Source organism: Mytilus edulis, chromosome 3, assembly GCF_963676685.1.
Source record: "Mytilus edulis chromosome 3, xbMytEdul2.2, whole genome shotgun sequence".
Taxonomy (NCBI): Eukaryota; Metazoa; Mollusca; class Bivalvia; order Mytilida; family Mytilidae; genus Mytilus; species Mytilus edulis.
The window spans coordinates 36,014,560-36,038,734 of record NC_092346.1 but is presented as its reverse complement, the minus strand read 5'-3'; the positions used below and the strand labels follow the sequence as shown (position 1 = coordinate 36,038,734).

The window sequence follows — 24,175 nt, the reverse complement described above, 5'->3', positions numbered from 1 at the left end:
AAGTAAAATGGGATATTTAGCATGCATTTTATCAATAGTAACCACAAGTGCTCTGTAGAAAAACTTACATCAGGATACACTTAGACATATAACTGTGTCAATTATGACTTATAAAGTCACTTAACTCTGGAATGACAAACCAGAAAATAGCAAAATCAAGAGTATATTCACCAATCCCAACCAATGCCAAACAATACAAACAGTTTTACATTTATGGTCATTTGATCAAAGCATAAGCATGACTTTTAAAAAAATACCTTTCATTTATCTGACAGTCAAAGTACCATAACTCTGGAATGACATATCAGAACTGTTTCAAATCAAATGGTGTATTATATTTCACCAATCCTAATCAACAATTATGTAAAGTTGTCAGTAAATCAATGCAAGCAAACTTACATTTTGATACAGCATATGAAAAAATAAGTTAAAGCTGACAATAAAAGTCCTGTAACTCTGGAGATGAAAATACAAGATTTGAGAAATTGAAAGGAGCTTTCTTTTATCAATCCCAACAATAATGTAAAGTTTTTAAGAAATCCAATCCAGGCATACTGTAGTTAATGTTTAAAATGTGAAAAATTGGCCTAATTCAGGCTGTTTTTAAAACATGTTCAAGTCCTGTAAATAGTTATCAAAGGTACCAGGATTATAATTTAGTATGCCAGACGCACGTTTCGTCTACATAAGACTCATCAGTGACACTCATATCAAAATATTTAAAAAAAAAAAAGCCAAACAATTACAAAATTGAAGAGCATTGAGGATCCAAAATTTCAAAAAGTTGTGCTGTAACTCTGGAACAGAAAAAAAAATGGAAAGAGAGCTTCCTTTTATTCAATCCCAACAATAATGTATAGTTTTCAGGATACCAATTTGGTCACGATGGAGTTAGTGCACAATAGGTGAAAATTGCCTTTATTCAAACTGTTTAAGACCAAAAAATCAAAATCAAAGGCATCTATTATCCGTCAATCTTAAGGGCATACGATACAGTTTTGATCCTGTATTTACAGTTTAATGAACATTTCCATGTAGGCTATTTTTTGCCTGATTAAATCAAATATGTAATAAAAAATATACCTTCATGTGCTACTTTTTGAGTTAAATGAGGGCGAAATTTTTTATATTTGCTCAAAATTCGGATTTGTGGCCATATTTTTCCTTTCTAAAGAAAGACATAACTTTTTTGTTTTAAAAGATAAACACAAATTGTTTTTTGTTAAATAATTTGTAATTCCTGTATTTTATAAATATTCAAAAATTTATGCATTTTTTCATTCAGAAATAACTCATATTTAACAATTGGTCATGAATTGAAAAAATTTAAAAAAAATTGCACTATTTACAGTTTTTAAAATTTGGTCCACATAATCTCCCTGCAAAATGAAACAAAATGTCGTTTTAAAAAATAGGGGTCTATGCACTTGTTTTCAAATTAAATCAGTTTGAATGAGAAAAATCAGTCGAAAAATGCATCTTTTCCCTATATGTCACAGTTTGACGTCGCGAAAATAACATTTTACGTTAGCAACGTCATTACCTCCCCTGTAACTGTATCATATGCCCTATAAAACATTATTGTCATTAAATTTAATGTTGTTACAATACATTACATAGAAAATGATATAATAACATTTATGATATGATTAGAAGATAAATTATTTAAAGTAGTGCATGAAGTCAACTGATTTCTTAAACCAGTAGTTGAAGGCTATGTGATAACCTATTGTTGCTTTCATGCACACATTTGGACTCTGGCGAATAGTTGTCTTATTGGCAATCATTTCATCTCCTTTACCTCATACTGACTGAATAAAATGAGCTAATGATATCAATCATTTTCCTTTTATCAGACAAAAACATTTCTACATTCTTCATTTGTTATTCATTTGTAAAATATCATAAACTCCCACATGACACAAAAATAATTTATTTTATTTCTAGTAATTTGTCACAATTCAGAAAATTTCCCACAAGAGAATACATACTATAATTCTTTTACAGATTACTTACGGAATGACTGTAATATTTTTTCTGTCTATGAAGAAGTAACATAAAAAATTTGGTGCACACTGAATAACGCGCTTAGCGGGTTATTTAACAGTGTGCACCACATTTTTTATGGTATTTCGAATAGACAGAAAAAATATTACAGTCATTTCTTATAATTTAATTCTAAATTCCATTTCAAACCATAGAAAACCATGAAAAAATGTTGATGACGTCACAGTCACATGACTAAATTATGTCTATGATCTGATAACAAAATAACGTCAGCCAATCAGAAGACGCATTACATCCAAAATTAAATTATTTATAACATAGCATACCTTTTCATTGGTCTCTGGGGGTGTTGTCAAACCATCACTCTCCCCAAATTGCTGAAATAGTAAATATCAGTTTCATAACAATCTTAGACCATAAATTGTTGTTGCTAATTATGTGTTATTAAAGTTAATAGATAAATTCAATAAATGAATATACCCTATCAATTCTTAAAGTTATTTGTTGCAGTTCAATCTGATTTTAAATTTAGTCATTTTAAGCAGAGTAAATAAAGAGGATTTTCATAACATAACATAAATTTAAGAAATAAAAAGATACAGAATTAGTTCTGATTTAAAGAAAAGAGGCACAAACACTCATAGTATCAAGTAACCAATGATTAATGAATCAAATTAGGTCTTTCATTTACATTATAATAGATAAATTTATAATATATCAGAATATTTTTATGGCTAAGCTTTTATTTATTTTTTCTCTTTTTAGGCAAATAAAAATTGGTACTAGGAAGGAATTATCAAATGCAAAATCTGATGATTTACCTCTTCCCCAAAATGCCCGGTGCAGGGAAATTATTAAAAAAGTACAAGTTTTCATACAGTAAAATACTATTCAGCAATTACTATTGATTCAGGACCAAATCAAAATTTATGCAAAGGATGTCTATAACTAAACTTAATAAGGATAATATTTGTCATATATTTGTATCATAAATCTTGATGAAAAAAAATGATATTTGATAAATTCCAAATTCACTGTGCCTTTATGAGGATGTAATGTGATTTGCATCATGGGGGGATTTAGAATTCTGGGTAATAAATATTGGAATAAGATGTGAATGACTGCAGTAATGGATCATAATGATATTTTGTGCAAAAGGGAATGTCATCAAAATACCTCACTCATCAAAAGAGATCCTAATTTACTGTAGTATTTGAACCTGGACAAAATCTACATGTATGTAAGATAAAAAACAGTTAAGCAATATTTATCAAAGTCCTGAAAAAAACGTTAAAAAAATGCTGAAAAGTATTTAAACATATATTATAATAACTTATCTCATTTCTTAAGGGAGGACAGCAGTATATAAATACATCTAAAACTGCAATCATGCGGACAAATAGATAAAATTATTGAACACCCATAGGTTCTAATGCAGAACAGAATCTGCCCCAGTTTTTTAAATATAATGATGGACAAAGAGCATAGCATCTCATAGTAACTGCATGTTGTCGATACATGTATAAATGATCATGCCATGCAATAGAAGAAACCCTGATTGAATTGATAATAGTAGAAATATCCCAAATGAAAAGACCTAGAGACTACAGAAAACCATGATTCCTAAGTATTGGGCAAGCCAGCAATAAAAGAAACAGAGTCTATTTACCAACCTCATCATCCAATCCAGCTGACTGTTGTAGATGAAAATAATGAAAGGGAAAATTGTACAATTTTGAGACTGTAAGTTAATCAAGGAAAGTCACAAATAGACTACTTGGATAGGATTCTACATGGTCTAAGACATCTAACAACTGATAGTTATGCAATGGGATAATATGTTCTGATTATTGCTAGCAACAAAACACATTGACCACAATGGAACAACATAGACTAGCTTCAAGCATGAGAAGATACTAACTAACTATTTATAATTACTACAACAATATTGACTTCAGCAAACATTGTATCTACATTCTGTTATCTTATGGCCTTTTATAGCTCACAACATGTATACAGTATGGGTTTTGCTCGTTGTTGTAGTAGTAGACTGTAAAATAACCTGAACCAGATCATTTGGTTGAAGGCTGTCTCATTTAATAATCATACCACATCTCAGTACTTCTTTTTTATAAGTGAAGTGTTTGTGTACAAAAATGTAGGTAAGGTAATGGTAAAGGCTAATGGAGTAAGTTAGTATGATCAGAATGGAGTTAAGAACGTGGAACTAGCATCAATGTCCTTCCGTGTACTTGGCAACTAACTAAAGAGTTGTCTAATAGAATGCAGCTAATCCCTATCTCAGGATTTGAAGACACTTCCTTTTGCATAGTTTTTCAAGAGTTGTGTATCTAGGAAGTAGATCAATTTTTGGGGAAATTGTGTATTTTTCATTTTTTTTTTATTTTCTCAAAAAGAAAAAAATTGCAAAACTTCTAAAAAGCATAATGAAGTATAACAAATGAAATGTTTATTTAAAGAAACAACACAAAAAATGGGGGGGGGGGGGGGGGGGGGGAATGAAACAAATTGCTTGTTGAAAGAGAGATAAATCTGTAATAACAATTGACAGGATAGTAAAAATTGGTATCAGTTTTAAAGTTCTTCTTCATTTGCCTCATCCATTAATTAAGGTAAAACAAAATGTTTCAATCACTCCCTTTTCCCTTCCTTCCCAACCTTTCTCTAGACTGTATGCCCTTCACCATAGTCTCTTAAGAACTACAACAAGCTAGAGTTGAGATAACAATATTTAGGAACGAATTAATCCAACAACCAGCATAAGATATATATCTAAAGCATGCAACATACACTCGAGACAAACATAAGTTAATATAACCCTTTTCATCGTCAAAAATATCCTTCAGGGTTAAAAGGTCATATTATCAGATCACCTAGTAAATTATTAAAAGTACCGGTAGACTTAAAACTTCTGTTTACCAAAGCCAATTAACCAACAGAAATCTTTCGCAATTACAATTTTCTAAAATCTTTTACCCAATTGCAGTTTAAATTTGTTTATACAAACTTATCAACTAGTAAAATATTTTAGCTCATTGCCTAAGCTATAGTATTAAGCAAGTGTATTAAAAGCAATGAAAAATTACATGAAGAATGTTTTCAGGGGTCAGTAAAACACTGCTTTCTAAGTGAGTAAACAAACAAAACCAGACTGACATGTTAAAGTGCTAAGAAATGATTAAAATGATATCTAGAATTTGTATTCCAGACATTTGTGCAGTAAAGAAATGTGATTCAAGAAATGAATATCTGTATATTATATGATTCAATGCTAATACCTACATATCATAAGTTGGGAAATATTCTTTATCTACTAACCCTTTCATTAGGAAACTTTTACAAGGGATGAAACTGACAATATAAACAATTAAGTTATTTTTAGCCACACGGATCAGTAATTCTGCCATGCATTAGCTATTTACATATTATATATAGGCGACCTAACCAAGTTCACCGTCATTCTCTATTATATGTACTTACAGGAAAACAAAGGGAAAAATAAACAAAAATCAAATAACAAATAATTGCAAAGCTGCATTCACACAAAAAATAAAAGCCATTCACATGCACTAACACTTTTTGACATCAATACATAACTTGAATTCATGAAGAAAAAAAAATTTAAACTGTAAATTCAGAAATTTTGATGACGTTTTTATAATTGCTAATACTTTCACAGGATATGTTGTGCAAACATAAAAAATCATCCTTCAATTTTTTGGTAGTGTTATTGTATGCAGCACTTCTTGTTATCACAATAATCAGTCTTTCATTTTTGTCATTTGATTCAACAATCACAAAAAGTGCAATGCAATAATATCTGAATTTACAGTATCACATAATTACTGTTTATATTTACATTATTCTGTGTAAAAATACATGTAAATTTAAAAACCTTAACATAGTCTGATGTACTGAGGATTCATTATTAGGTCTTTCCACGAAAAGTTTTTCTTCTGATTATTTTTTTTTCTTCTGATTATTTTTTTTTTCTTCTGCCGTCTGAGATGCTTTTTTGTCCGAGCACTTATTCTTATAGGAGTTATCTCCCCGCGTCCTTTTTTTCTTGTTATCGCTATATCTCTAAAACCGTAAAAGATTTTAGCAAACTGTTTGCACCAAATTGTTCGTCTACTCTTGAGAAGCATTTGGTGTATTTTGACTTGACTGATCGGAAGACATCTTATGGGAGTTATTTTCCTTTGAAAATTTAAGATAGGCGATTTGTTGGATAAATTCATACGTTATAAGTCGTAGAGGCCTACAGTCTTTTGATATGAAATCCTTGGTCCATTTGAAGGAAATTGAGGTCAAGGTCAAAGGTCAAGGTCAAGTTCTAAATTTTGAATTTTGCTTGTTATCGTTATACCACAGAAACTGTGACAGAAAATGATATGATGTGTTTGCCAAATAACTGTTTACAATAAGGCGCAACTTCAACCTATTTCAGTCGAAGTGTTTTGGTTAACCCTAATAGGAGTTTTCTCCCCTTATGTATTTCAAATCAGTATTTCTCCACAACCATACAAGTGATTTCCAGTCTTCCGTTTTGAGATCACTGACCTATGACCTTGAAATTGAGACCAAGGTCAAAGGTAAAGGTCAAGTTCTAAATTTTGAATTTTGCTTGTTATCGTTATGCCATAGAAACTGTGACAGTAAATGATATGATGTGTTTGCGAAATAACTGTTTACAATAAGGCGCAACTTCAACCTATTTCAGTCAAAGTGTTTTGGTTAACCCTTATAGAAGAGGGACGAAAGATACAGGAGTTTTCTCCCCTTATGTATTTCAAATCAGTATTTCTCCACAACCATACAAGTGATTGACATCCGGTCTTCCGTTTTGAGTTTACTGACCTATGAACTTGAAATTGAGATCAAGGTCGAGGGTCAAGGTCATGTTATAGATTTTGAATTTTGCTTGTTATCGTTACTAAAAAGAAACTGTTACAGTAAATAATATGATTTGTTTGCCAAATTACTGTTTAAAAAAAGGCACAACTTCAAACTATTTCAGTCGAAGTGTTTGGGTTAACCCTTGTAGGAGTTTTCTCCCCTAATGTATTTGAAATCAGTATTTCTCCACAACCATACAAATGATTGACCTGGGGTCTTTTGATTTGAGATCACTGACCTTTGACCTTGAAATTGAGGTCAAGGTCAAAGGTCAATTTGACGTTCTAGATTTTGACCGTTGCTAAAAATTATTTTCTGTTCTTAATAAAACAATTAAGTGTTCTACATATACCTTTTAATCTTATTTTTTATATCAATTTGAAGAACTAAATTACATCAACAAGGAGTGACATCCTTTTTTAAATTTCATTCTTATTATCGAGGTGGAAAGACCTTCAATTGTTCTCTGAAGAATTTAATTATTTGTTAAGATACCAATTTTCGAGGACCTCGTTCATACATGGAATTTGATGGAAACCACAAATTTAAATGTTCAATGAATTTCAATTTTTAATAATATTCATTACACCTGTATAACACAGGTGGAGTGATCGAACATCCTAGGGATGTTTTTATTTCTAGATCACCTAGATGTTTGCGATGAGAACTAGTTAACGCGAATTATATTCTAATTTAATAAATATAAACTAGAGGCTCTTAAGAGCCTGTGTCGCTCACCTTGGTATATGTGAATATTAAACAAAGGAAGCAGATGGATTCATGACAAAATTGTGTTTTGGTGATTGTGATGTGTTTGCAAAACTTCCTTTACTGAACATTCTTGTTGCTTACAATTATCTCTATCTATAATGATCTTGGCCCAGTAGTTTCAGTGGAAAATGTTAGAAAAAAATTACAAATTTTATGAAAATTGTTAAAAATTGACTATAAAGGTCAATAACTCCTTAGGGACCATTTTGGTCATGTTGACTTATTTTTAGGTCTTACTTTGCTGTACATTATTGCGGTTTACAGTTTATCTCTATCTATAATAATATTCAATATAATAACCAAAAACAGCAAAATTTCCATAAAATTACCAATTCAGGGACAGCAACCCAACAACAGGTTGTCCGATTCGTCTGAAAATTTCAGGGCAGATAGATCTTGACCTGATAAACAATTTAACCCAATGTTAGATTTGCTTTAAATGCTTTGGTTTTTGTGTTATAATCCAAAAACTGCATTTTACCCCTATGTTCTATTTTTAGCAATGGCGGCCATTTTGGTTGGTTGGCCGGGTCACCGGACACATTTTTTAAACTAGATACCCCAATGATGATTGTGGCCAAGTTTGATTAAATTTGGCCCAGTAGTTACAGAGAAGGTTTTTGTAAAAGTTAACGACGACGGACGCAGGACGACGACGGACGACGGACCAGGTGAGCTTAAAAGAAGATGTGGTATGATTGCCAACTATCCACAAAAGCCTAAAAATGACACAGACATGTCAATGTTCAATAATGTCAATTTTAACTGGTAGGTATAACTCTATTATTAAAAATCTCAACTTGGGAACAAATTGTTCCAATTTATGGTAAGATTAATTGTTGACTTTTTGAAAACCACGAAATCAAATATCCACGAAAATGCAAATTTCCGCAATCCATGAATATTGGTGCCCACGAAAATAAATGTATCCACAGTATTGAACTCTTACTTTCTTAAACCTTTTATATGCTCTAATTTGTGCAAAATTCCTTTGAATGATTTTTGAAAGGTCAATAATACACAATTTTTACATAATTTATTTACTACAAAGATCAACATACTATATTGCTATTTGTTTTCAAATCTGACCATAAATATTGATATTCTTTAAGATGCGACTATAAATAAAGGCAACAGTAGTATACCGCTGTTCAAAAATTGTTAACTTTTAAATCACAAATAAGCTTCAACAATTAGCAAAGCTTAACTTAGATGATTTTTCAATGGTTTTAGAAGTAAATTAGAAAAACTTGCAACAAAATGACTGTGATAAAAATAGATTTTCCTAAATTGTAAAAACACAAAAAGTATAAAGCTTTTCCACCTAAATTTTTATCTAAACTACTGTGAATTCACTTTTATTTGAACAATTTTCATAGATATTATGAATTGGAACTTTGTAGAGCATCTTAATTCATGGTTTACCTATAACTTCCCATGAAAATTAATACCCCGAAAAATAAACCAATCCACAGGAATCATTTAATTTTTTAAAAGAAAGATATATGAGTGTCATTATCAATGCTGCAATATTTTCTGATTTACTTCTATCTGATATCTAAGATCTGCTTACGGTTCTATAAGTTTCAACAACTTTCACATTTCTATCAATCTGATTTTATCAATTGCAAGTAAACACAAACAAAGTACATTTATCAAAATTGTCAAATTAAACAATTTACTCCATCAATCAAATAACAGAAAGAATCGTTTTAAACAAGCTTCACAATTAAAATAAATAAAGGTGCAAACCTTTTACCCTATACAAGATCAAGAAAGATTTTGTGAGTTAAAGAGTGATCATGCTGATTGAAATTGTAATAAAAAGAAAATTTAAAGAAATAAATGTCTATAAGTATAAGTTTTTATTACCTTATATCTATTGGTATCTAGATATTTAAACCATCCAAAGAATGCCTTGCCAATAAATATCACAACTGACAAGAATAAACACACAGAAGAAAACACAAACACTGCATTTGTTCCTTCTGAAACTATATGTAACAAGAGGTTTAAAATTGAAAGGCAATTTGTTTACACAATTTATTCGTTTATGCAGAAGGTGTAAAAATAAACAAATACCTGAATTGCATTTAAAATGGTCCATTCATTTACACTCTTTAACTCACCCATAGGTGTGTAGATATCTATTGTCTGTCAATTGTCCATGCCAATCTAGGACGATCAATAAACAAAACAAAACAGTTGTTACCTCATAGGGAGCACATCAAAGTTGTATTCCAACTTACTTCATTTAAAAAAAATGCCCATTAAAATCGAAAAAAACATTTTATCTTTCTGAAACAATTTTCTTTTTAAACTGCACAGGTAAGTCTGTACACAGAGGTAAACCTTAACTGAAGCATGATTACAGATACCACTACAAAGTTGATTGCTAGCAAGTCTACCTTATCTGATGATCGTGAAGAAGACAATATTACACTGTAATATGATAACAGCTACCACTACAAAGTTGATTGCTAGCAAGTCTTACCTGATCTGACAATCGTGAAGAAGACAATATTACACTGTAACATGATGACAGCTACCACTACAAAGTTGATTGCTAGGAAGGTCTTACTTGATCTTGTGATCGTGAAGAAGACAATATTACACTGTAACATGATGACAGCTACCACTACAAAGTTGATTGCAAGGAAGGTCTTACCTGATCTGACGATCGTGAAGAAGACAATATTACACTGTAACATGATGACAGCTACCACTACAAAGTTGGTTGCTAGCAAGTCTTACCTGATCGGATGATCGTGAAGAAAACAATTTTACACTGTAACATGATGACAGCTAACACTACAAAGTTGATTGCTAGGAAGGTCTTACCTGATCTGGTGATCGTGAGGAAGACAATATTACACTGTAACATGATGACAGCTACCACTACAAAGTTGATTGCTAGGAAGGTCTTACCTGATCTGACGATCGTGAAGAAGACAATATTACACTGTAACATGATGACAGCTACCACTACAAAGTTGATTGCTAGGAAGGTCTTACCTGATCTGACGATCGTGAAGAAGACAATATTACACTGTAATATGATGACAGCTACCACTACAAAGTTGGTTGCTAGCAAGTCTTACCTGATCGGATGATCGTGAAGAAAACAATTTTACACTGTAACATGATGACAGCTAACACTACAAAGTTGATGCCTAGCAAGTCTTACCTAATCTGATGGACATTAAGAAAACAATATTACACTGTAAAATGATGACAGCTACCACTACAAAGTTGATTGCTAGGAAGGTCTTACCTGATCTGACGATCGTGAAGAAGACAATATTACACTGTAACATGAAGACAGCTACCACTACAAAGTTGATTGCTAGGAAGGTCTTACCTGATCTGACGATCGTGAAGAAGACAATATTACACTGTAACATGATGACAGCTACCACTACAAAGTTGGTTGCTAGCAAGTCTTACCTGATCGAATGATCGTGAAGAAAACAATTTTACACTGTAACATGATGACAGCTAACACTACAAAGTTGATGCCTAGCAAGTCTTACCTAATCTGATGGACATTAAGAAAACAATATTACACTGTAATATGATGACAGCTACCACTACAAAGTTGATTGCTAGGAAGGTCTTACCTGATCTGACATTCGTGAAGAAGACAATATTACACTGTAACATGATGACAGCTACCACTACAAAGTTGATTGCTAGGAAGGTCTTACCTGATCTGACGATCGTGAGGAAGACAATATTACACTGTAACATGATGACAGCTACCACTACAAAGTTGATTGCTAGGAAGGTCTTACCTGATTTGACGATCGTGAAGAAGACAATATTTCACTGTAACATGATGACAGCTACCACTACAAAGTTGGTTGCTAGCAAGTCTTACCTGATCTGATGATCGTGAAGAAAACAATTTTATACTGTAACATGATGACAGCTAACACTACAAAGTTGATGGCTAGCAAGTCTTACCTAATCTGATGGACATAAAGAAAACTATATTACACTGTAATATGATGACAGCTACCACTACAAAGTTGATTGCTAGGAAGGTCTTACCTGATCTGACAATCGTGAAGAAGACAATATTACACTGTAACATAAAGAGAGCTAACACTACAACGTTGATGGCTAGCAAGCCTTACCTAATCTGATGGACATAAAGAAAACAATATTACACTGTAATATGATGACAGCTACCACTACAAAGTTGATTGCTAGGAAGGTCTTACCTGATCTGACAATCGTGAAGAAGACAATATTACACTGTAACATGATGACAGCTACCACTACAAACTTGATGGCTAGCAAGTCTTACCTAATCTGATGAACATAAAGAAAACAATATTACACTGTAATATGATGACAGCTACCACTACAAAGTTGATTGCTAGGAAGGTCTTACCTGATCTGACAATCGTGAAGAAGACAATATTACACTGTAACATGATGACAGCTACCGCTACAAGGTTAATTGCTAGCAAGTCTTACCTGATCTGACGATCATGAAGAAAACAATATTACACTGTAATATGATGACAGCTACCACTAAAAAGTTGATTGCTAGGAAGGTCTTACCTGATCTGACGATCGTGAGGAAGACAATATTACACTGTAACATGATGACAGCTACCACTACAAAGTTGGTTGCTAGCAAGTCTTACCTTATCTGATGATCATGAAGAAAACAATATTACACTGTAATATGATGACAGCTACCACTACAAAGTTGATTGCTAGCAAGTTTTACCTGATCTGACGATCGTGAAGAACACAATATTACCCTGTAACATGACCACTACAAAGTTGATTGCTAGGAAGGTCTTACCTGATCTGACAATCGTGAAGAAGACAATATTACACTGTAATATGATGACAGCTACCACTACAAAGTTAATTGCTAGCAAGTCTTACCTGATCTGACGATCATGAAGAAAACAATATTACACTGTAATATGATGATAGCTACCACTACAAAGTTGATTGCTAGCAAGTCTACCTTATCTGATGATCGTGAAGAAGACAATATTACACTGTAATATGATAACAGCTACCACTACAAAGTTGATTGCTAGCAAGTCTTACCTGATCTGACAATCGTGAAGAAGACAATATTACACTGTAACATGATGACAGCTACCACTACAAAGTTGATTGCTAGGAAGGTCTTACTTGATCTGGTGATCGTGAAGAAGACAATATTACACTGTAACATGATGACAGCTACCACTACAAAGTTGATTGCAAGGAAGGTCTTACCTGATCTGACGATCGTGAAGAAGACAATATTACACTGTAACATGATGACAGCTACCACTACAAAGTTGGTTGCTAGCAAGTCTTACCTGATCTGATGATCGTGAAGAAAACAATTTTACACTGTAACATGATGACAGCTAACACTACAAAGTTGATTGCTAGGAAGGTCTTACCTGATCTGGTGATCGTGAGGAAGACAATATTACACTGTAACATGATGACAGCTACCACTACAAAGTTGATTGCTAGGAAGGTCTTACCTGATCTGACGATCGTGAAGAAGACAATATTACACTGTAACATGATGACAGCTACCACTACAAAGTTGATTGCTAGGAAGGTCTTACCTGATCTGACGATCGTGAAGAAGACAATATTACACTGTAATATGATGACAGCTACCACTACAAAGTTGGTTGCTAGCAAGTCTTACCTGATCGGATGATCGTGAAGAAAACAATTTTACACTGTAACATGATGACAGCTAACACTACAAAGTTGATGCCTAGCAAGTCTTACCTAATCTGATGGACATTAAGAAAACAATATTACACTGTAATATGATGACAGCTACCACTACAAAGTTGATTGCTAGGAAGGTCTTACCTGATCTGACGATCGTGAAGAAGACAATATTACACTGTAACATGAAGACAGCTACCACTACAAAGTTGATTGCTAGGAAGGTCTTACCTGATCTGACGATCATGAAGAAGACAATATTACACTATAACATGATGACAGCTACCACTACAAAGTTGGTTGCTAGCAAGTCTTACCTGATCGAATGATCGTGAAGAAAACAATTTTACACTGTAACATGATGACAGCTAACACTACAAAGTTGATGCCTAGCAAGTCTTACCTAATCTGATGGACATTAAGAAAACAATATTACACTGTAATATGATGACAGCTACCACTACAAAGTTGATTGCTAGGAAGGTCTTACCTGATCTGACAATCGTGAAGAAGACAATATTACACTGTAACATGATGACAGCTACCACTACAAAGTTGATTGCTAGGAAGGTCTTACCTGATCTGACGATCGTGAGGAAGACAATATTACACTGTAACATGATGACAGCTACCACTACAAAGTTGATTGCTAGGAAGGTCTTACCTGATCTGACGATCGTGAAGAAGACAATATTACACTGTAACAAGATGACAGCTACCACTACAAAGTTGGTTGCTAGCAAGTCTTACCTGATCTGATGATCGTGAAGAAAACAATTTTATACTGTAACATGATGACAGCTAACACTACAAAGTTGATGGCTAGCAAGTCTTACCTAATCTGATGGACATAAAGAAAACAATATTACACTGTAATATGATGACAGCTACCACTACAAAGTTGATTGCTAGGAAGGTCTTACCTGATCTGACAATCGTGAAGAAGACAATATTACACTGTAACATAAAGACAGCTAACACTACAAAGTTGATGGCTAGCAAGCCTTACCTAATCTGATGGACATAAAGAAAACAATATTACACTGTAAAATGATGACAGCTACCACTACAAAGTTGATTGCTAGGAAGGTCTTACCTGATCTGACAATCGTGAAGAAGACAATATTACACTGTAACATGATGACAGCTACCACTACAAACTTGATGGCTAGCAAGTCTTACCTAATCTGATGAACATAAAGAAAACAATATTACACTGTAATATGATGACAGCTACCACTACAAAGTTGATTGCTAGGAAGGTCTTACCTGATCTGACAATCGTGAAGAAGACAATATTACACTGTAACATGATGACAGCTACCGCTACAAGGTTAATTGCTAGCAAGTCTTACCTGATCTGACGATCGTGAAGAACACAATATTACACTGTAATATGATGACAGCTACCACTACAAAGTTAATTGCTAGGAAGGTCTTACCTGATCTGACGATCGTGAGGAAGACAATATTACACTGTAACATGATGACAGCTACCACTACAAAGTTGATTGCTAGGAAGGTCTTACCTGATCTGACGATCGTGAGGAAGACAATATTACACTGTAACATGATGACAGCTACCACTACAAAGTTGGTTGCTAGCAAGTCTTACCTTATCTGATGATCATGAAGAAAACAATATTACACTGTAATATGATGACAGCTACCACTACAAAGTTGATTGCTAGCAAGTTTTACCTGATCTGACGATCGTGAAGAACACAATATTACCCTGTAACATGACCACTCAAAAGTTGATTGCTAGGAAGGTCTTACCTGATCTGACAATCGTGAAGAAGACAATATTACACTGTAATATGATGACAGCTACCACTACAAAGTTAATTGCTAGCAGGTCTTACCTGATCTGACGATCATGAAGAAGACAATAGTACACTGTAATATGATGACAGCTACCACTACAAAGTTAATTGCTAGCAAGTCTTACCTGATTTGACGATCATGAAGAAAACAATATTACACTGTAATATGATGACAGCTACCACTACAAAGTTGATTGCTAGCAAGTCTTACCTGATCTGATGATCGTGACCTCTTGTATGCAAAATAGATATTGTAGCGGTCTACCGCATGTTTAAAGATCATATACAACAAACCTGAAAAAGAATAAAATGAAATGTCAGCTATAAATAATGCTTAAAGTCTTGAGAGTAATCTAATCAGAGGTTCAAATTTACTTTAAAGAATAAAAAGTCCAGGACTATGTAAATATTCAAGTGAAAGGTACTGTTTGAAGGGGTCAAAGGTTTTGTATAAAGCATGAGTGTAAAGAATGGCAGGACTTTGACTTTTGTTATCAAGTTCTGAACTTAGACCAGAAATTAAATTAACTAAAACGTAAAATTTAAATGACATTTGAAATCAACTTTTTACATCATATGAAACCAGATGCTCCGCAGGGCGCAGCTTTATACGACCGCAGAGGTTGAACCCTGAACGGTTGGGGCAAGTATGGACACAACATTCAACTAAAAATATTTTTTTTTGCCTTTGAGCAAATCACTATGCTGTTGAATATTAATCATCTCAAAAAAATGTTTGAAGAAATTTTCTTTTTATTTATGAAATCTGAAATGAGAAAAATTTAACCCCCCCAAAATTTTTTTTTTCACATCCCCCTCTCCCTTTTTCCAAAACTGATCTCAATTCAAATTTCTAATGGAGTTTGCAACAATAACTACTCATTTAAATACATCATAAAATATTAAATTGTAAAATAAAGTGCTTGTTATCACTGAATGGTAAAGATTGTTTTAATTTATCAGTTGGTAGTAAAAGTGAATATACATTGTATATTGTATAAAACAATGATTTAAGTTGATTCAACTACTATTCTGGACAAAAAAAAGATAACTCCAATTGAAAATTTCTTGCTTTTGCACAATATTGTGCAATTAGATATTTCTTGCTATTGCGCAATACTGTGCAATTGAAAATATTTGCTATTGCACAATACTGTGTAATTGAAGATTTCTTGCTTTTGCGCAATACTGTGCAATTGAAAATTTCTTGCTATTGCACAATACTTTGCAATTGAAGATTTCATGCTATTGCTGAATACGGTGCAATTGAAAATTTCTACCTATTGCACAATACTTGATATAATAATTTTGGATCCTGATTTGAACAACTTGAAAACTGGGCCAATAATCAAAAATCTAAGTACGTTTTTAGATTCAGCATATCAAAGAACCCCAAGGATTCAATTTTTGTTAAATTCAAACTAAGTTTAATTTTGGACCCTTTGGACCTTAATGTAGACCAATTTGAAAATGGGACCAAAAATTAAGAATCTACATACACAGTTAGATTGGGCATATCAAAGAACCCCAATTATTCAATTTTTGATGAAATCAAACAAAGTTCAATTTTGGACCCTTTGGGCCACTTATTCCTAAACTGTTGGGACCCCAACTCCCAAAATCAATCCCAACCTTCTTTTTGTGGTCATAAACCTTGTGTTTAAATTTCATTCATTTCTATTTACTTATACTAAAGTTATAGTGCGAAAACCAAGAAAATGCTTATTTGGGCCCTTTTGGGCCCCCAATTCCTACAATGTTGGGACCAAAACTCCCATAATCAATCCCAACCTTCCTTTTGTGTTCATAAACCTTGTGTTAAAATTTCATAGATTTCTATTCACTTTTACTTAAGTTAGAGTGCGAAAACTAAAAATATTCGGACGACGACGACGACGACGCCAACGTGATACCAATATACGACCCAAAAAAAGAGGAGAACAACTGCACAACACAACACTACAATGTAACACACACAGAAACGGACCAATCTTCAGACAAAATCCCACGAGAGTAACAAATATAACATCAAAACCAAATACATGAATTTGGGATAGACAAGTACCGTGACACGTCTTATCGCAATGTGAATTTACACTAAAAAATAAGAGAAAACAAACGACGCAACGTTAAAATGTAACACACACAGAAACGAACTATAATATAACAATGGCCATATTCCAGACTTGGTAGAGGACATTTTAAAGGAAAAATTGTTGAGTTGAACCTGGTTTTGTGGCATGCCAAACCTCGCTCTTTTATAGCCATGTGAAATATAACATTAAACTGACAACTCAACACCACAGGACTACAATATAAATAAATTGGAGAACACAATTGACAAAGAAACACACGAACAACAGCCAACAAAAGGCAACAAGTTTTAAATTTTAATACGCCAATAGTGCATTTTGTCCACACAAGATCTAGTAGTGACGCGCAGATACAAAAGTTTGAAAGCCGAAACAAGCACAAAGTCGACCAGCATGGAGGACCAAAAGATCAAAAACGGTTTTCAAACGGTTTACAAAAAGAGTGGATAAATTATCGAAACATTTTTATAAAACTTTTCTAGATAAAATAAAGGAAACCCCATCTCGTATACAAGAGAAATTGGGAATAAATATCGTGACTGAAGAATGGAGTTTCTTTTTAGTCTGCCTTTACTTATAACGGAAGATCCCACACTAAGTGCATTTCAATACAGATTACTCCATAGAATTCTAGGAACAAATACTTTACTTATGAAGTGTAAATATAGTGAAACAGAATTGTGCACATTTTGTACAGAAAAGAAAGAAACATATATACATATCTTTTTTTTCTGTATATATGATCGAACATTCTGGCTTATTTTTTTTACAAAAGTTGGAAGAGGTATGTAAAATAAGTTTTCGTCCAACCTTATCAAGTATAATCTTGGGTGTTAAATATCATGTATTTAAAGATATTCTTAATACATGTATTCTCCTATTGAAGAGATATGTTTACCTATGTAGAGTAAGATTTATAGTACCATCTGTTGCGGAAGCAATTGTATGGCTTAGGTATTATTATAGAATTGACATGGTCTCTATGAGTATGTGCTCGACAAATAAAGCAATGAAAATAAAAGAAAAATGGTCAAATATTGATAATTTTATTAAGAAATAGACCTCAATGAAGATTTATTCTGTATTTCATTATTAACCTAGTATTTTATAGTTTAGTAACAACTATGGTTTAACCATATATATTTATGAGTTCAAATCACAAAACTATTGTTTGTACATCTTTATTTGTAGATGAGAAATGAGAATGCTATGAAAATAATAAAAAAAAATATATATTACAAAAAAATGGTGTCTTTTCATGATTTTATATATAAATTTTTAAAAGTTTTACAGTGACTTGATTGTAAGTGTTGCACTCCACCAATTGCAACTCATTCAAAATTTTGACCAAATTGCAATTTGTTTTATAAAATCAAAATTGTTCAACTGGTCAGAAATTTGAACCAACTGCTGTAGAAAACCACAGCCAAGTCATGAAAGTGCAAGGTGATAATATAAAACATACTTACAATCCTATAAGACTTTAACTCCACTTTAATGATGTTGTGACAAAATTAGTTTATCAGTTTGTATAGTTATATTATATTCATTTCCATGCTGAAGGGGAACTGTTTATTTTGAATTGCTATTAAATTGACCAAACTAAGCTTTCATATAGTTTTTCTTTCTAAAAGTATTCTATATTTATAAGAATCAGACATTATGTGAATTAAAACATTTCACATTCAGTAAAATATATGTAAAATTGCAACATATGTTTGTAGGAAGTGTCCATGGGGGAGATAATAACTTTTCTTTCAAAAAGTCTTTATTCAAAAGAATAATATTTTAGGTTATCTCCCCTGAAAACTTATCAATAGCATATTGTTATTTCACACATATTTTACTGAATATATGATGTTTTATTTAAAATGATATCTGATTCTTATCAATATAGAATACTTTTTTAATTAATGAAGTTCGTTAAATGCATAAAAAGTATTTTAAGACCTATTAAAGTGATTACATAAGTTCAATTGACTCCTAGACATAACAGAGTTTAAGAAATGTATTAAGTAAATTAGTCCTCAAGTACAATCATATGGTTATTAATTATGTCAGATATTATGTTATTTGTAAAACCTATGGACAGTATGTTAATTCTAAATGATTATATTGCTGATAAGCCGACATACCACATGTAAAATAAATATTATGAAAATGTATTTATAATTCTTTATTTTTTCCCAGGTACCAACCAGACCCGGGTAACAGTAACAGTTGGCTAGTTTAGTGAGTTCCCTGGATTCGCCCATGATAAAAATGTAGTGATTAACGTAGATTTACTGCTATTCAGTTCACACACCACACCTGTCAGTTTCATATATCCAGTTGTTACATTTATATATCAAAGTTGTATCGCTTGATAGAAAATGAATGTTGCCAATACGTATATGTACTAATTAAATCTTGCAATAATATAGACTGAAGCTAACCCCTAGTTGCCCAAATCACTTAAATAAAAAACCTAACTCTAAACTGCTGAAGAAAACTTTATTCCTGATCTATGACAGGCCATATTTTTATTTAAATAATTCCCTAACGTTTCAAACGTATTGCTAATTTAAATGACAAGATTTTTTCAATCAGTCAACAATCTGCTCTAGTATTCGTGTTTTCGTCCGTTCGGAAACAAATGTGAATGATTTGCAGAAAACTTTTTAAAAGCCTTTCTTGCCAGGTTAAATCTAATTTCGCCGAGCAATTTCAGACAAGAAGATGGAAATGGGATTTTTACATAGAGTTTCAATGGCACAACGGTTCTTCTCAGGCAACATAATTTCACGATGTCTGCTTGTAGAGAATCTTCCATTTAATAGTCCTAAAAGAACTTTAAACAATTAGGGGTTGTAATATTGGCCAACAAATTGGCTCTGGCGGTTATGTCATTCCTTTGATCGGATTTGACTACCAGTATAGTGACTTGCTGCTAAAGAAAGATCCAATTGATTAATAAAAAGAAATAGATTCAAATGGTATGTCGTGAAAAATGAAAACAACCCCTTATACATTTCATGCGTCCGGAGCGCTTTCCTGGATTTTCCTTCATCAGTGACGCTGAAAGCCAATGATGTATAAGAACCGAAAGAGATGAAAAGCTGTATGACAAAAAAGAACCTAAAAAAAAACAAATCAATCAATGGTTAACTTAGCCTGAGGGAGTTGAAACCTAACGGCATCTTTATAATTTAAAATTTTATAAACGGACAATTTTAGAAAGGATTGTTTTAGCCTGTACTGACTACTGAGCTCATGATACGTTGGGGACTGATAGTCCTCGTTCATTTGTTCTCACTATAAGATTTATCAATGTTTTTATTAAATTCCGTTGTTAATTTCACAAACAACCTTTCGAATCACGTGACTTCGAGCCTGTTGGAACTACTGACATCAGAAAGTATTTCAATCTTTCAGAAGGAATTTCGGTGGATTTTTGCTTTATTTACAGTGGAAAATATTTTGAGTGTACATGCAGGAAAAAACAAAATAACAATGAAATATATAAGTAGATACTTTAACGGTACATCAACGGCCATGACACTGGACTAGAAATTAAGAAAGTAACTGGAAAACGTCAATACAGATCATTTTGTACAGAATTTCATCTCTAGAATAATTCACCAATTAAAGGACATATAAAAGAGTAGTTGCAAGAATTCTTAAAGTGCTGTAAGCAGCACTCTGAGACGGCTTAAAGCATGCAGTAATGCTGGTACTCTCCCCATACACAAGGCATTTGATTTCCCGTTCCAATTACTCAGAGATCAACCAATCATTTTTTTTCACAAAGGTATAACAAATTTGGTCATGGGGTTTATTTCACCCTTTATTTATAACAATTTAAGTTTCAATTCTTTACTAAATGTTTCTATTTCCTTTATTCTTTCTAAGCTATAAAGAAAGTTCTTGATGTTTCGCACGTCTAACCAGGTGTCAAAACTTCTCTTGATGTAGTTGTACGTATCTGATCTCTATTCTTTATAGATAAAGTTGTCCAGCTGAAGTGTATCGCTTCTTACTAAGAGATACAAGTCCTGGTCAGGAATATCTATATCTAACACATACATCTTTTTCGGTAGATCTAGGCAGATGTTCTTTACTTTTAACCCTTTGGTATAGTTGCAAGCTTCAAGTTGTTTCTTTTATCCCTTCTCTTTTTTTGTCCGTATCTTTTTCTTGTTCTTTTGTTGAACGACCCTCGGCACCATCTCGGGCGGGATCTTCTTCTGAAGACTTCCTAATTTCCATTGTACGTGTCGGTGTGTCAATACACGTTTCATCATCCGAGTACTGGTTTGCTGATGAATTGCTGTCTATAGACTGTCTTGTGTACCTGTTTCATTATTAGTGATGATCGGAGGTATTTCCAAGATCTCGTCATGTGGGGTTGGTGCGGTTGTTTCCAGCTCCTCGGTGTTTAAAATCCGGTCTTCTGACGGTTATTTTTCTTTTTTGCTTCGATGGTTATTCCTATCTTGACGTGCTATTGATGACCTCTTTTTCGTCATAGTTTTTTGTCTTTCGATTTGACGCCATTTTATCTTGATGGAGTATTTGCCATTCCGTTTGGTTAGTATCCAATCTGCGGTTTGACTCTCAACTAGAGAAATGAATGCTGTTATATCATCTGGTAATTGTGAGGAAGTTTCCATACTCAATTTCTCGTCAGATGTATCTTGTATTTGACATATCGTTCAATCGTTGTCGGTCTGCCTCACATGTTTAACTAATAGTATTCGATTAGTCAAATAATTTCATTTGATTACTGTTCATCACAAAATGTTTCCATTTTAATGTTCAATAAATGTTCAATATATTTACTGTTCCATGACACAATTAACCACCGAGTGGTTTTCATTCAGATAACGGAATGTCTTTTAATCAGCCGACAGGCCGTTCAACAAACCACACATACGGATAAGCTGACTTGCAGTTAATTCCCCGTCTCTGTACTAGTCCCACAACTGAAAATACTTCGCTTGTAGGTACTTGGAGGTAGATCTATGTTGACGAGTCAACTTACACTCTGTTACCATCTTCAGTTGGTTAGGTTATTATGAAGTCAAATATAATGTTTTTATATACTTCCTTATGTTTATTCTAATTTAAACAAATTCATTCTATTTTTGTAGGTCTATTATCCACTAATGTCCACTGATTAGTATATTGTGTACTCATAATTATTTTAATATGCATATTAAATAAATTGCCGTCAAAACAATTTCAAATAATCAAACAATTTCATATAATCAAAAAGTCTAAGGATTAATGATTAATGTTTAGCATTTAATAAGCTTTGATATATTTAAAACAATTATGATTGTATCATATTAGCAATGAAAGGTTTTTTATTCATATGTTCCTATATAATGATATACGAAAGAAAGTTACATCAACTATGTATATAAATAATATCAATATATACGAGTTGGTAAAAATAGGGTACGAGTTGCCGAAAGTACGAGTTGTCGTGTACCCCATTGACAGTTGATATCATAATTAAACTTGTTGCACATGGTTGAACAGATGACTTATAAAGCATACAGGGATTATTCATGTAGGCAATTTAGATGAAAAGTACAAAAAAATAGGGCTAAGATGCTATTGAAATGAATAATTTTATCATTTTGAATCAGTTATATAAATATTAATCTACATATATTATCATGATTATACATATTTTTGATGAAAAACATTGTATTCTATACATTACGGTAGAACTAGGAAGTAATAAAAATTGAAAAAATCCAAAATGTTGAAAAGTTGTTTTTGCTCCATTCAGGGATAGAAAAGTGTATCAAACTACAACTGATATGATTAAGTTACAACTCTGTCACATGTAGATATTGTTATCTAAATGATTTCAATATCAGTTGATTAAAAAAGTAATTGTAACAATCATTCACATAATTTGAACTTGCCAAGCTGTAGCTGACTTTCTAGGACATGGATTTTTACTCAACATATTAATTATTGTCCCCTGCGTAACGCCTTGCGGGGAACATCGAAATAGCGGGCGTCTGTCCATCAGGCCTTGTTAGCGCTCTCACATGTACAATTCTTGCAATTTTTTTTGAAACTTATATTATAGATTGAGATCAGCAATATCTTGGATGTCAGTTTGAAAATCTGTGCTGATCAATCATTTTAAAAAGAGTCATGCCCCTTGGATACATCACTTTATGGAAAATTGCATTGTTAGCACTCTCATTTGTACAATTCTTACCAAATTTAATGAAAGTTTTATCATAAGTTTATGTAAGCAATGTCTTGGATGAGTTTGAAAATCAGTGCAGGTGTATTATTTTTAAAAGAATTATGCCCCTAGGACAAAATAATTATATTGAAAATTGCAAGGTTAGCGCTCTCATATGAACAATTCTTGTCAGATTTTTATGAAATTTATATTATAGGTTTATACAATGTTATACTTCAATGTACTTGTGAAGTTCAAAAATCATTGCTGATCAATTATTTTTATAAGAGTTATGCCCCTTGTAAATATTGATTATATACATATACTCTTTGAAAATATTGATGATATGGAAAATTGCAATATTATAGCTCTCATGTGTTCACTTTTTGCCAGAATTTTAGGAAACTATTATCATAGGTTTATATCAGCAATGTCTTTGACACTTTCCAAAATGATTTCTGATCAAAATTTTGAACTAGTTTACCTGTTGGAAATATTAATCATAATGGAAATCACATTGCATTTGCTCTGAAGCATTCGTTTCTCTTAAGATCTATATTCATAAAAAGTTTTAAAGAACAAAAAAAGTGTTTGTTTTAGTAAATGCCCTTGTATGGCATAAACCAATTAGTTGAATAATTAAACTT

The 24,175-nt window shown here is 32.6% G+C and overlaps 1 protein-coding gene across 2 annotated transcripts in view; it reads right to left on the bottom strand.

Moving 5' to 3' along the window:
• Positions 1–24,175, bottom strand: part of LOC139516353 (calcium permeable stress-gated cation channel 1-like) — a 158,123-nt gene that overhangs the window by 3,759 nt on the left and 130,189 nt on the right. The window contains exons 23-24 of one of the 2 annotated variants that reach the window (XM_071306410.1): positions 3,681–3,701; positions 2,334–2,384 (exon numbers count right to left, since the gene is read on the bottom strand). In XM_071306410.1, coding sequence (XP_071162511.1) covers positions 2,334–2,384; positions 3,681–3,701 — 72 coding nt within the window. The remainder of the gene's footprint in view (positions 1–2,333; positions 2,385–3,680; positions 3,702–24,175) is intronic. The other variant, XM_071306414.1, reaches the window with a different exon arrangement.